Source organism: Aquarana catesbeiana, linkage group LG10 (assembly GCF_042186555.1).
Source record: "Aquarana catesbeiana isolate 2022-GZ linkage group LG10, ASM4218655v1, whole genome shotgun sequence".
In the NCBI taxonomy this organism is placed as follows: Eukaryota; Metazoa; Chordata; class Amphibia; order Anura; family Ranidae; genus Aquarana; species Aquarana catesbeiana.
In genome coordinates, this window is record NC_133333.1 from 113,015,743 (window position 1) to 113,031,005 (window position 15,263).

Sequence of the window (15,263 nt, forward strand, 5' to 3'; positions counted from 1 at the left end):
TGAATGGGCACCAACAGGTTTTTTACAACTTCCCTTCCACTGTAACTTTTAAAATGGCAGAACAGTAAATGTGCATTTCGGAAGTGCCGATTACAAACAGAACTTCAAAAAACACATGGCCAGTGCACCTGTGAATAACTGTGATTCGGGCTGTCACTGAACAGCTCAGATCACAGACACAATTTACAGAGGCAATTGGAGTGGCTCTGTACCTTGTGATTGCTTTGATGACCACTGACAGCGATAACACATGTAAGCACTAGTGTTACAATTAAAAGCTCTCCCCTTCTTCTCACAAAAGTAAGGACTTATGAAGATTAGTAAAGAAAGGAAGAGCAACAGATAGATGAGAAGTTGTAATGAATTGTTTTTTCATTTTAATCACCCACCTCTCCTCCTGTCCGTCTCAATGCGGTCTCTATGTGATCTTTTATTAACTCCACTTCCCTTATCCTGCACATTAAAGTATAATTGAAGGCAAAACTTCAATTAAATGCATGCTTTTCCTGCATTTCATGCGTGAAAAAAAAAGTTCCTGCACCATTTTTTAAAATGCACACAAAGAGAGAATCGCATGTTGCATTTGAGGCACGTGATTTCCCGGAAAAAAAGAAAAATCGATGTGCTTTTAGATGTGTGGGGGTGCCATTAGAAAAGAATTGCAGCCACGGATGTCTGCAAAAGGAGCAGCGCGGTTTGGCTGCAGGTGGTTGCGGGTGCAGAACAAGTGCGATTTACCAGCAACCACCCGCACAAGTGTGAACCTAGCCTGAGCATTAACCAACTCCATGTTTAAACTGCTACAATACCAGCATGTTTCCTCAATTGAAAAATAAAATAAAAAATGAGTGCAAAAAAGATCACTTTGGACTGCCTACTTTAAAAAAGGGGTCATGTTTAGGAATTTTGTACAGTGTTGCCATTTTTATTTGATATAATTGATAAAGTAGAAAACGTAAGCCTGTAGTATTTTGAATCCAATTTAACTAAAAGCAGTAAGCTCCCAAATTATCTGACTGAACCTTTAAATAAGTGAGGGGCACCAGGAGTTCTGAGAATGGTGGTTCTCTATGATATATTCTAACTGGCTTGCTTTTAGTTACACAAGTTTAAAACTGACTTTAATCTGACTTTTAAACTCTTATTTTATTGGTAAAGTCGGTAATCGGTTAAAGTAGTTGTAAACTTTAGTTCCCACAAAAACAGTTTCAATTGAGAAATGTAAACCTGTCATGACTTTGTTTAGAGAAAAAAAAATTCCATTAATGTATTCCCTGGCTCCTGAAAAGCAGGTCATGTGATCACAATAGATCCCAGAGCGATACACGGACCTGGCCGTGGGCGTATCCAGAGTGGGATGGGTGTGGCTTTGCACTGACCACGGAAGTGGAGGACTGGCTGGGGATCCACTGTCAGACCACAGAGCTGCATGCCTGTACAGAAGAATGAGAGTGGGAAAACACAAGACGCAAACTGAAAACGCTAGCATGGATCGGCAGCCATGCTAGCGTGGTCAGTTTACTCTAAGGAGGAGGAAAACAGGCAGAATCAACCAGGTATAACACAAAGCAGGCAGGGCTGGGTAAAATCGTGATATTAAAAAACATATTACATTGCTTTAAAGAGGCAACAACATTTTTTTTTTAGGTTTACAAACACTTTAATTGAACAAGCCGGTGAGAATCTGACTGGCTACCATGCACAGCTGCACCAGATTTTGCACTCTCCAGTTTTAGTAAATCAATCCTTTTGTGTCTTCTTCACAGTGGATTGATTACAGGCCTAAAATTTAATTTCATGTTGGACCACTATTGGAGCATTAAAGCGGTAGTAAACTGCTGTAAAAAAAAAAAAAAAAAAAACCTGCAAGACAAAAGCATATGATATTATGCATACTTACCTTAGAACAAAGCTCCCGCAGGTTTAAGAGATATTCTTTTTACCTACAGGTAAGCCTTATTATAGGCTTACCTGTAGGTAAAAATCACCAAGCGGGGTATACAACCGCTTTAAAAGAAAAAAAAAGAAAAAAAAAAAAGAATCAAAAAAGGAAAGAGGTCATTTTAATGATTCATATAAATATACAAATCAGCTTTTAAAGTGTCACTAAACCCACATCAGAAAACAACAATAAAAGCTGTATTACATGCTCAGTCATTATGACATTCGCTTTTAGTATTCTACAAAAAAACTGGCTGATCATGCTGCTCTTTATCTCCACTTTCTGTTCATGTCCCCAATTCAGCTAGGGATTTTGCAGCTGTGGTAGCAATTCTGCACATGCTCAGTTTACAGTGAGTTTCTATGCTGAACATTTCCCCCATATCACATCTGAGCAGCCCATGTGACTATAGAGTCACATATGTGGGTGTATACACAATGGTAAATGACAGCCCACTCCCTCCCTCCTACTCCATGCCTGCTAACCAGTTAAACACAATGGGAGCAAGATATTATATGGAAAAATGGTTTTCATTTTTTTTTTTTTACAAATAAATATATGAAAAGTGTGGTGTGCGTTTGTATTCAGCCCCCTTGAGTCAATACCTTGTAGAACCACCTATCGCTGCAATTACAGCTGCAAGCCTTTTTTGGGGATGTCTCTACCAGCTTTGCACAAATCACTAGGGGGTGACATTTTTGCACATTCTTCTTTGCAAAATAACTCTTGGCTGCTTTACTGATTAATGCTCTCCTTGCCCGGCCTGTCCGTTTAGGTGGACGGCCATGTCTTCATAGGTTTGCAGTTGTGCCGTACTCTTTCCATTTTCCTATGATGGATTAAACAGTGCTCTGTGAGATGTTCAAAGCTTGGGATACCTTTCTTTAACCTAACCCTGCTTTAAACTTCTCCACAACTTTATCCCTGACCTGTCTGGTGTGATCCCTGGCCTTCATGATGCTGCTTGTTCACTAAGGTTCTCTAACAAACCTCTGAGGGCTTCACAGAACAGCTGTATTTATACTGAGATTAAATTACACACAGGTGGACTCTATTTACTAATTAGGTGACTTCTGAAGGCAATTGGTTCCACTGGATTTTAGTTAGGGGTATCAGAGTAAAGGTAGCTGACTACAAATGCACGCCACACTTTTCAGATGTTGATTTGTAAAAAAAAAAAAAACAAACAAAAAAACGTGAAAACCATTTATCATTTTCCTTCCACTTCACAATTTGTGATAAAATGTGGAAAATTTCAAGGGGTATGCATACTTTTTCAAGGCACTGTAGGTGTATTTTAAATGATAGAGACAGAATATCAACCAAAAATCCAAAAAAAGCACATGATACAAATGTTATAAATTTGAGTTGCAGTTCAGTGAGTAAAATAAATATTTGATCCCCAAGCAAAACATGACTTAGTACTTGGTGGAGAAACCTTTGTTGGCAAGCACAGAGGTAAGACATTTCTTGTAGTTGGTTGCCAGGTTTGCACACATCTCAGAAGGGATTTTGGTCCAATTCTTTACAGATCTTCTCTAAATCCTTAAAGAGGAAGTAAACATCCAACTTTGAATTTTGCCTATAGGTAGTGTAAATATCTCCTGAACGTGCACCGTTTAGGAGATATTTACTGTACATACAGCCAGTGACATCACTGGCGCATGTGCTCTGAAAACGGCAACCCGTGCCATTCCTTCAGAGCCCTGTGCCGTGTCTGCGAACCAGTAAGCAAGACAGGTGGAGATGGAAGCGAGCTCCAGCGATGTCAAAGCATTGCTGGAAGGCTTTGTTTTCAGGTAAGTTTCATATAATGTACTAGAACATTATGCTTTTGCCTTGCAGAAAAAAAAAAAAAAAAGTCCAGCGGTTTACAACCGTTTTCACATTTTTTGTAGGATTAAGGTCTGAAGACTGGCTAGACTACTCAAGGACCCTAATGTGCTGCTTCTTGAGCCACTCCTTTGTTGCCTTGGTGGTATGTTTTGGGTCATTGTTATGTTGGAAGACCCATCCACGACACATCTTCAGCGCTCTGGATGAGGGAAAAAGGTTCTCATCCAAGATTTTACAATACATGGCTCTGTCCATTGGCCCCTCAATGCGGCAAAGTCGGTCTGTAGCTTTAGCAGAGAAACAGCCCCAAAGCATAATATTTCCACCTCTGTGCTTGACTGTAGGGATGGTGTTCTTAGGGTCATAGTCAGCCTTTTTCTTCCTCAAAAAAAAACGGTGAGTCGAGTTAATGCCAAATAGCTCAATTTTGGTCTCATCTGACCACAGCACTTTCTCTCAACCTTTCTTCAAATCATTTAGATGTTCATTGGCAAACTTCAGATGGGCCTGTACATGTGCCTTCTTGAGGAGGGGGGACCTTGCGGGTGCTGCAGGATTTCAATCCATGGCAGTGTATTGTGTTACCAATGGTTTGTTTGGTGAAGGTGATCTCAACTGCATTGAGATCATTCACAAGCTCCTTCCATGTAGATCCGAGCTGATCCCTCACTTTTCTCATGATCATCCTTACCCCATGAGGCGAAATCTGGTATGGAGCTCCAGAACGAGGGCAATTGATGGTTATTTTGTATTTCTTCCATTTGTGAATAATTGCTCCAACAGTTGTCTCCTTCTCACCAAGCTTCCTGCTGATGGTCTTGTAGGCCATTCCATCCTTGTGCAGATCTACAATCTTGTCCCTGATGTCCTTTGACAGCTTTTTGAATGGAAGCAAGAGAATCCGTGGACAGGTAGGTATCTTTTATACACATAACGAGTTATCATTAGGAGTCCCTTCTTAAATTGACACGACTAATCTACCACATGAGCACTTACTGTAGCCAGCCTGTGTGAGCCAATTATTGTTGGTTGGTAGGGGATTAAATACTTATTTTACACACTGAACTGCAACTCAAATTATAACATTTGTATCATGTGTTTTTTCTGGATTTTTTGGTTGATATTCTGTCTCTATCATTTAAAATACACCTACAATGCCTTGAAAAATACACCTATGATAAAAATGATAGACTCTTCATTTCATTATAAGTGGGCAAACTTACAAAACCTGCAGGGGATCAAATAATTATTTTCCACACTGTATATATTTGTATGATTATTTAAAACAGTTTATTAATATTATTTATTTTTACTCTGTATTCCAAAGGCTGTTTTTTATTTTGAAAGTGTGACCAGCAGCAGAGGACTAGAAGCTCCTCCTGCTTATGTTTTCTTGCAGACAGGCTGGGAATGACCTGGGTCATGTGACAGCTGTATATCAATTAGAAAAAAGGTAGTTAGAGGTATTTATTGATTTATTTTTTTAAACAATTACAGTGCCATCACCCATATACAGAAATAGAAGGGTAAATGTAAATTAAAAACAGTGTGTGTTTAGTAATAATTTAAGAGCTTGCATCAAGTACAAATACACATGTATAAAAGTTTACACTGCTTTCCTCACCTTTTCCTTTGATTTTGATCTTGGCAAGACTGCCAGTCTACCAGCAAGTTTCTTCTGTTTGTTTTGCTCTGAGCCTGTCAAAGAGGAGACTAATTCAGGCATGTATGTGAAAATATTTGTGGTTCAATACATCAAACCCTTAATAAGGACTGATGAATGTTATGCAGCAACATTTTTTAACAATCAGGATTGCTCTTTATTGAACATACAGTACATCACAAAAGTGAGTACCCCTCACATTTTTGTAAATATTTTATTATATCTTTTCATGTGTCAACGCTGAAGAAATGACACTTTGCTACAATGTAAAGTAGTGAGTGTACAGCTTTTGTATAACAGTGTACATTTGCAGTCCCCTCAAAATAAATCAACACACATCCATTAATATCTAAACCGCTATTAACAAAAGTGAGTATGCCCCTAAGTGAAAATGTCCAAATTGGGCCCAATTAGCCATTTTCCCTCCCTGATGTCATGTGACATGTGACTTGTTCGTTTTACACAGTCTCAGGTGTGAATGGGGAGTAGGTGTGTTAAATTTGGTGTTATCACTCTCACTCTCTCATACTGGTCACTGGAAGTTCAACATGGCACCTCATGGCAAAGAACTCTCTGAGGATCTAAAAAAAAGATTTGTTGCTCTACATAAAGATGGCCTAGGCTATAAGTAGATTGCCAAGACCCTGAAACTGAGCCGCAGCACGGTGGCCAAGACAAAACAGCGGTTTAACAGGACAGGTTCCACTAAGAACAGGCCTCGCCATGGTCGAACAAAGGGGTTGAGTGCACATGCTCAGTGTCATATCGAGAGGTTGTCTTTGTGAAATAGACATATGAGTGCTGCCAGCATTGCTGCAGAGGATGAAGGGGTGGGGGGGTCAGCTTGTCAGCGCGCAGACCATACGCCACACACTGAATCAAATTGGTCTGCATGGCTGTCGTCCCAGAAGGAAGCCTCTTCTAAAGATGATACAAAAGAAAGCTTGCAAACAGTTTGCTGAAGACAAGCAGACTAAGGACATGGATTACTGGAACCATGTCCTGTGGTCTGAGGAAACCAAAATAAACTTATTTGGTTCAGATGGTGTCAACCTTGTGTGGAGGCAACTAGGTGAGGAGTGCAAACACAAAGTGTGTCTTGCCTACAGTCAAGCATGGTGGTGGGAGTGTCATGGTCTGGGGCTGCATGAGTGCTGACAGCACTGGGGAGCTACACAGTTCATTGAGGGAACCATGAATGCCAACATGTACTGTGACATACTGAAGCAGAGCATGATCCCCTCCCTTTGGAGACTGGGCCGCAGGGCAGTATTCCAACATAACAACCACAAACATACCTCCAAGACAACCACTGCCTTGCTAAAGAAGCTGAGGGTAAAGGTGATGGACTAGCCAAGTATGTCTCCGGACCTAAACCCTATTGAGCATTCTCAAACAGAAGGTGGAGAAGCGCAAGGTCTCGAACACCCATCAGCTTTGTGATGTCGTCATGGAGGAGTGGAAGAGGACTCCAGTGGCAACCTGTAAAGCTATGGTGAACTCCATGCCCAAGAGGGTTAAGGCAGTGCTGAAAAATGGTGGGCACACAAAATATTGACACTTTGTGCCCAATTTAGACATTTTCACTTAGGGGTGTACCTCCCTTTTGTTGCCAGAGGTTTAGACATTAATGGCTGTGTGTTGAGTTATTTTGAGGGGGGACAGCAAATTTACACTGTTATACAAGCTGTAGACTCACTACTTTACATTGTAGCAAAGTGTCATTTCTTCAGTGTTGTCACATGAAAAGATATAATAAATGATTTACAAAAATGTGAGGGGTGTTCTCACTTTTGTGAAATACTGTATAAGTGGTACAAGAAACAACAGGTATTCAAACCATGATACATAGCAACAATACATCCCATAACATAATGCAGAAAAGGTACATATAATGCATACAGATCGATGTCCTACATATAGCCGTTACGCAGCAAAATTAAAGGCTCACATATATTATGACAGCCCAAACCCATTTTATGTGTGATTTAAAAGCCTCAAAGTAAACAAAAACCTCCTTTACCTGTGTGCACTGAGCCTAGTCCTTGCTTCTGCTATGCCTTGCCATCAACCTTCACCTTTTACCTAAATAAGAGCTAGTGGATGCTATTATGTTCTGTCTCCCACCTCCCTTTAACAGAAATGTTGGAGGCTGGAGGCTCTGCAGTAAGCGAGAGAGTACTGCGGGAAGCTGAGAGGAACTGTGGTTATGGAGGGCTCATAAAGAGATTAGGGGCAATTTGAGAGGTTGAGGGGCACTACAAGTATCTATGGTTGGACTTTGGAGTTTGGATGGCACCATGGAGCAGGAAAGCACTTTGGGAGTTTAGGGGATCTGCAGCTTCCTGGAGGCCCAGGAGGAGGGAGGCCACTTCCCAGTGGTTGAGAACCACTGTACTAGATGAAGCATCCACATGTGAACATCAGGAATAAATATTACTTAGGATCTTCAGTCTGTTAAAAAAAAAAAAAAAAAAAAGACACTTACCTGGCCAGGGATCCTGCGCTGTCCACACCCGGACCGGTTGTTTGTCTTCGAGTCACCGGCACTGCCATATTTACTGTGGGAAGCAAGCGGTGGCTCCTTGCAGCCTCACAACTGCTCCCCACTGCATGTGCAAGAGTCTCACTGAGCATTGTGAGTTGAACCACACGCAGCCTCCTGGGATCTCTAATGTGTCAAATGAGGTTGCGAGCAGGGGCGTGGGGGGAGGTGGTTGTTGGTGAACTTTCACTTTAAAGTTCAATCATTCCCCACACCCCTTCCCCAGAAGTGAGAGCAGGTATCTGTCAAAACTAGGTAACCGCTCTCAAAAAAGTCTCTAAACAATGAATGAGACGGCTGCGCAACTACTCAACAGAGTTATGCCAACTGGCCCAACAATAAGAGTCAGAAAGCCCAACTTCAGAACGCCACTGCAAGTACTTTGCGGCCGAAAGCTTCATCTGTAAAAGACTGCATATCCACCTGGTAGAGCTTTGAAAAAGTATGAGCAGAGAACAAGTTCACGTCCTTACACAGCTAAGCTTCAGAGGCCTGGTGTTGAAATGCCCACAAAACAGCCATCTGTTGGAAGGTATGATCAGCCTACTTACCCACCTTGCAATGGAAGCAAAATGTCCCTTGCGAGGTCCCAAGAACAGGACAAATAGGAAATTAATCTAAATGAAGCTGTAACTTTGAGCTAGACTAATGGCTCTAGCTACATCTAGGCACTAAAGAGTGATTTCCTTAGAATGCTTTGGAGTAGGGCATAAGGATGGTAGAATACTAACACAAGCGATGTTAGTGCGGCAATCTCTCCCGCTGTGCCTCTTTGTTTTGCCAAGGGGAGATTCTGCCAGAACACACTAATCAATGCTGGCAACCATTGGCATCAAGCCCACCTTGCAGCAATCCTGTGATCCCTTGGAGGTCCATCACCTTAGGACTAACGGGGTGTCCTCAAAAACTTTGCCCATGTCCAATCACCTGAAGGTACAAGCCTATAACCAAGGGCTTATAAATACTTTGCTTGTGTCCTGTACTGTATGATAAATTGTTAGGGTCCGAATCAGAACCCGCGGCCTCTATGGTGTAAGTCTAGCTCTTTTCTTTGTGCCATTTGAGATGCTGGACAGGTCCCTATCTAAACCCTTAGGACAATCTTGCCTTGTCTCATCTCTGGTGAACTCTGAACTCTTTGCTCCTTCCATGAACTTCCTGAATTAAGACAGGTCTCTGCCTTTCTATTATCCAGATTTCCTTTGCATACCTAAAACTGTTCTCATCTTCACTACGACTCGTTACTGACCTTTGACTTGCCTCGACTATGCACCGCTTGATCACAATTTGCAACCATTTGTTATCAACCTTTGCTTGTTCCTCGACTACGCTTCCACTTAACCTCAACCTGCAACCACTTTTTATTGACCTTTGGCTTGTTTACTTACAGTACTACACTTCTGCTTGATCCCCACCTACAATATATGCTACAGGATGCTGGCTTGCTCAACTCCTGGTGGGGCAATCTAGAGTATTGCAACCTGATACTTAACATGCAACAAAGTCCATCTGCATTATCAGGAGTTCTGGTGAATATGAGTTAGTCTTTAGATCCTGCGTCTCAGGTGAACCTGCATCATCCACCAAGGCGACCTGCTTGTGTACTTATGCTGGTCAGGTGGGAGCCTCTCTACAGCTGTAGATACTAGTATCCGAGACTGACCCCTGACCATGACATTAAGAAAGTTTGTTTCCACAAAAAAGGTGGTAGGTGATCTACAATTATAACAGATTTATATTACTTTTATAGATGCAAATGAAGCATATAAAAGTCCTTCTTTAACCACTTGCTGTCTAGGGCAATTTAATTTTTCACACGTTAAAATCAGCATTTTTTGCAAGAAAAATACGTACAACTTTCTATATTTTCAAAAGGCAGAGGCCTTGAAGAATAAAATGGTGGCTATTGCAATTTTTTTATGTCATACAATATTTGGTCAGCTGTTTTTCAAACACAAATTTTCAGCATCGCACACTAGCACATTATGTTAAACATACAGTGGGGATTGAAAGTTTCGGCACCCCAGGTAAAAATGTGTATTAATGTGCATAACGAAGCCAAGGAAAGATGGAAAAGTCTCCAAATGGCATCAAATTACAGATTAGACATTCTTATAATATGTGAAAAAAAGTTAGATTTTATTTCCATCATTTACACTTTCGAAATTACAGAAAACAAAAAAATGGCGTCTGCAAAAGTTTGGGCACCCTGCAGAATTTATAGCATACACTGCCCCCTTTGCAAAGCTGAGACCTGCCAGTGTCATGGATTGTTCTCAATCATCGTCTGGGAAGACCAGGTGATGTCAATCTCAAAGGTTTTAAATGGCCAGACTCATCTGACCTTGCCCCAACAATCAGCACCATGGGTTCTTCTAAGCAGTTGTCTAGAAAACTGAAACTGAAAATAGTTGACGCTCACAAAGCTGGAGAAGGCTATAAGAAGATAGCAAAGCGTTTTCAGATGTTAATATCCTCTGTTCGGAATGTAATTAAGAAATGGCAGTCATCAGGAACAGTGGAAGCTAAAGCTAAAGCAAGATCTGGAAGACCAAGAAAAATATCAGACAGAACAGCTCGCAGGATTGTGAGAAAAGCAATTCAAAACCCACGTTTGACTGCACGATCCCTCCAGAAAGATCTGGCAGACACTGGAGTTGTGGTACACTATTCCACTATAAAGAGATACTTGTACAAATATGGTCTTCATGGAAGAGTCATCAGAAGAAAACCTCTTCTATGTCCTCACCACAAAAATCAGCATTTGAACTTTGCAAATGAACATATAGACAAGCCTGAGGCATTTTGGAAACAAGTTCTGTGGACCGATGAGGTTAAAATAGAACTTTTTGGCCGGAATGAGCAAAGGTATGTTTGGAGAAGAAAGGGCACAGAATTTAATGAAAAGAACCTCTGTCCAACTGTTAAGCATGGGGGTGGGTCAATCATGCTTTGGGGTTGTATTGCAGCCAGTGGCACAGGGAACATTTCACGAGTAGAAGGAAAAATGGATTCAATAAAATTTCAGCAAATTTTGGATGGTAACTTGATGGCATCTGTGAAAAAGCTGAAGTTAAAGAGAGGATGGCTTCTACAAATGGATAATGATCCTAAACACACCTCAAAATCCACGGGGGATTACATCAAGAGGCGTAAACTGAAGGTTTTGCCATGGCCTTCACAATCTCCTGACCTCAACATTATTGAAAATCTATGGATAGACCTTAAAAGAGCAGTGCGTGACAGACAGCCCAGGAATCTCAAAGAACTGGAATACTTTTGTAAGGAAGAATGGGCAAAGATACCTCAAACAAGAATTGAAAGACTCTTGGCTGGCTACAAAAAGCATTTACAAGCTGTGATACTTGCCAAAGGGGGCAGTACAAGATATTAACTCTGCAGGGTGCCCAAACTTTTGCAGACGCCATTTTTTTGTTTTCTGTAATTTTGAAAGTGTAAATGATGGAAATAAAACCTAACTTTTTTTGACATATTATAAGAATGTCTAATCTGTAATTTGATGCCATTTGGAGATTTTTCCATCTTTCCTTGGCTTCGTTATGCACATTAATACACATTTTTACCTGGGGTTCCCAAACTTTCGATCCCCACTGTACCTGAAAACAAAGCCTTCCAGCGCCGAGCTGTCACCGATGCAGGCGCTTCCATTCTCACCCGGTCTTCCTTCCCGGGTCCGCAGACTCCAGCTGTGTGACTGGCCAGAGCCGCGATGACGTCACTCTCATGCATGCGCGTGAGCCACCATTTACGGCACAGATCTCTGAAGGAACGGCCCTGGCCGTCGTTCCTTCAGAGCGCATGTATCAATGACATCATTGGCTGCATGTACAGTAAATATCTCCTAAACAGTGCACGTTTAGGAGATATTTACAGTACTTATAGGTAAGCTTTATTATAGGCTTACCTATAGGTAAAAGTCAAAGATGAGAGTTTTCTCCCACTTTAACCATTCTGGATAAGTTGCTTCAGCACGGAAACCAGAAGTGATGAAATCATCATTGGTTGCAGGTTCATTAGTTACAGAGGAGAATGCAGAAAGGAAGTTTCCCAATCTTCCCTGTAGCTTGCTATCCTGGTTTACTGCAGCTCCAGGCTCCCCAAAATATTGGAAGAGTCCAAGAACCTTACTGGGCAAGGGAGGTTATGGTATTGTTTGTGGCCCTTCTCAGTGTAGAGCCACCCAGATCACACTTGCTGAACAGCCGAAAGCTGGCAGTAAAAAAAATAATACCAAGCTGATCAGCTGCAGCAATGAGCTTTTTATAATCACTTGCATTCAGGATGTTTTTACACATTCAGCAGACAGCAAGTGGTTAAGCAGTAATTCCACTTAAATGAACCCACTAAACTGATTACCATGGCTAGCAAAACTGCAACAATGTTTTAGCCAAAAGGCTCACCTTAACGCAATCAGTTCTATGTAAAATGGCCACAGACACATTTCTGCTAAACTACAAGTGATTCTACAATATGCAGCTTCTTAATTCCCTTTACAAAAGCACAGCAAAGGAAATCAATTTCCGCATACTCTGATGGCTCAGGTAATGGCATTTTCTAGATGCTTGTAGTTCCTTTTTTTAAGTGAATCTGTAGGAGAAGAAAACATGGAAGCTGCCACTCTGACTTGTTTTTAATGCTGTAGGCTCTTTAGCCATCTTCCTGATCCTGGCATTATTATCAATCATTAACATGAAACAAGTATGCAGCCAATGAAGTATGAATAGGTTGGACTTTACCTAGTAAATCACTGATCTGGCATGTGTTTGGAGCAGTTTTTGAATGACCTATCAACAATTAAACTATCTTGGACTCTTATCCGATTTTGGTCTGGTGCTCACTATTTCTATGGTCAGAGTTACTGTTGGGTTACTAGGTAGTGAAACCAGGATAAGGACTGCCCTGGAACCTGCAACTTTAAAAACCAAATGAGCAATTAAACAACGGTCATATTTCCATTCTAAAAAATTCTCCTTTCAACAAGACACTGTTACCTTGTATGCAGGGCAAAGTGACAGTGACTCTGGAAAGTGCATCCCTGTATACTTGCCTTACCTGTACTCAATTGCAGCTCCTTGCTCATTTGCAGCCAGTGCGGAGATCAGCTGTGTTGGCAATCCGGGGGGAGGGGTGACATCACAGAGCTCAGGAAAAAATATTAATTAAACTAGACCATATTTAATAATGGATTTTTGCCTTCCTCTGGGTGGACCTGCAAGGTTTTCTGAAGATGCAAGTTTATTTTTCTTTTAAATTGGTAGACATATTCCAATTTTTAATATAGCTATAGTTTCACTGACTGTGAAGGATGTAGCATTAGACAGCAAGTATACCATAAATCATTGTATAAATCAGGGCCATTTGATCAGTTTGCTATTTTCTCAATAGCTCAGCAAGAAAAAATGTACAGTAGCAAGCTCTTTACACCAGAACATAACAAAAAAGTGATGTGTTGTTGCACATTTTACCTTTACATGTTAAAGGGCAATATTGATTATATTATAAGATGGTATTTTAACTATCAGCAAGGTAACAAGCTTTTGTGTAAAAAATCTTTATCGGTAGCTGAAAGATATGGCACTCACCAGTCTCTGGAGGGACAGCAAGTTGCTTCTTCTTTGTCTCACATGTTGAGGATTTCGGTGCTTCCTTCCGAGAGATGGGAGTAGGGCTGCTATGGGCTGAGGTTGGATTGCTTGCAGGCTGTGGTGGAAGCTGTTTTGTGGTTTTCTGGGCAGAAAGGGTTTGCTTAATTTCACAGGAAGGTGTTGGCAGACTCTCCTCCTCTGGCATTTTCTCAGCAGTGCACTTTGGGGGATCGGCTTTTTTTGGTGCTGGGGGTGGTGTGTGTGGAGGATCCTCTCTTGTAGGAGTGGCAGCAGTGGATTTCACAGCGTTTTTTGGACTAAGTTCTGTTGAAGGTTTCACAGCTGTAGCCTCCTGTTTATCAGCAAACTTCAATTTCTTATCTTTCTTCCTCGCTGCTAAATAAAACATTAAAACAGAAAACTTCAATACAGGGATACCCTGTTATGCTGTCTCTGACTTTTTGTGTTGTGGGGGGTTAAGTACCGCCACCTCCTTCCTCCTCCACCATAAAGACATGTTCTTTCCATGCTTTAATTGCTTGTAAAACAATCTATTTGTATTCTAGGCGGTGAAAGCAATGAATGGGGGGGAAGGGGGCGGGTCCTCGTCAAGAACTTTTTCCACAGCAAATTCACAGAAGTGCCAAAAGGTATGAGCCCCCCCACAGCAGAGGAAGTTCAAAGAAGGCATCCCTGCAGTGAAGATTTCTACAGGATCCAGCAGCCTGCATGACATGGAACATCCTTCATAATGGTATGTTCACTAAAGCTATAAAGTGTTTCTTTGATGGCTAAAATAACTTTAAAATGTTACAAAAAGCATGTTATTCTAGGAGTATCATAAAAAGTTTAAAATCTGCATATTAACTTACCCTTTGCTTGCTTTTGCATATAAGCTTTAGAGGGCATCCACTGCAAGTTTTGACATTTTCTCATCCTATAGAAAAAACAAAATATGCTCAAAAGAGACGTACAAATTATTTATCCAAGCTGAAAAAGTAGCTGTATTTAAATTAGGAAATTGTATTCCTATTAAAAAATAAACACATTAATATGTAAGAATAAAGCCATACCAAGGAAACAATGCCAACACCCTTTTTAGGGAAGAACATAACATGTTGTTACAATATCCTTACTTGCAGCACTGTTTTTTGATGTTGCGTCCCCCAAATTTTGGCTTATCCAGGCAGTTTGTACAAATGCCACAGTCTTCAGGTACCTGGCAACCTGAACATTGTCCACATCTGCGAGATCGTCGACCTTTCTTTACAGGGGGTTCCTGTGGAGTCTTGTTGCGGGGGACTTGTTTGATTGGTTTAATGGGTGGAGCAGGGGAATCAGCCTCCTCTGAACCGGCTATAGAGGATTTGTCTGCATAAGGAAGGGTAGAAAAGATATAATAAAAAATAAACAAACACAGAACCATAGAGCAACTTTCCTAGTAAAGATGCATTACTTCAGGTAATGAAATTAAAACAAATTATACACTACAAATAGAAAGTGCAATTTAAACATTTACATCATTTATATCAGGCTGCTTGCTCTCTTGACATATGCATGTAAAAAGTCAGTGAACAAAGACTATACATTTCCTTTAAGGTTTTCATTCAGTAGCTTTCAACAACAAAATGCCAGAATACTCAAAACAAGAACAAATCTGCAATACAAAGC

The 15,263-nt window shown here is 41.0% G+C and overlaps 1 protein-coding gene across 1 annotated transcript in view; it reads right to left on the bottom strand.

Moving 5' to 3' along the window:
• KMT2A (lysine methyltransferase 2A) overlaps positions 1-15,263 on the bottom strand; it is a 286,124-nt gene that overhangs the window by 180,475 nt on the left and 90,386 nt on the right. Inside the window, exons 5-8 of the mRNA XM_073602468.1 lie at positions 14,729-14,963; positions 14,465-14,529; positions 13,590-13,988; positions 5,403-5,476 (exon numbers count right to left, since the gene is read on the bottom strand). Coding sequence (XP_073458569.1) covers positions 5,403-5,476; positions 13,590-13,988; positions 14,465-14,529; positions 14,729-14,963 — 773 coding nt within the window. The remainder of the gene's footprint in view (positions 1-5,402; positions 5,477-13,589; positions 13,989-14,464; positions 14,530-14,728; positions 14,964-15,263) is intronic.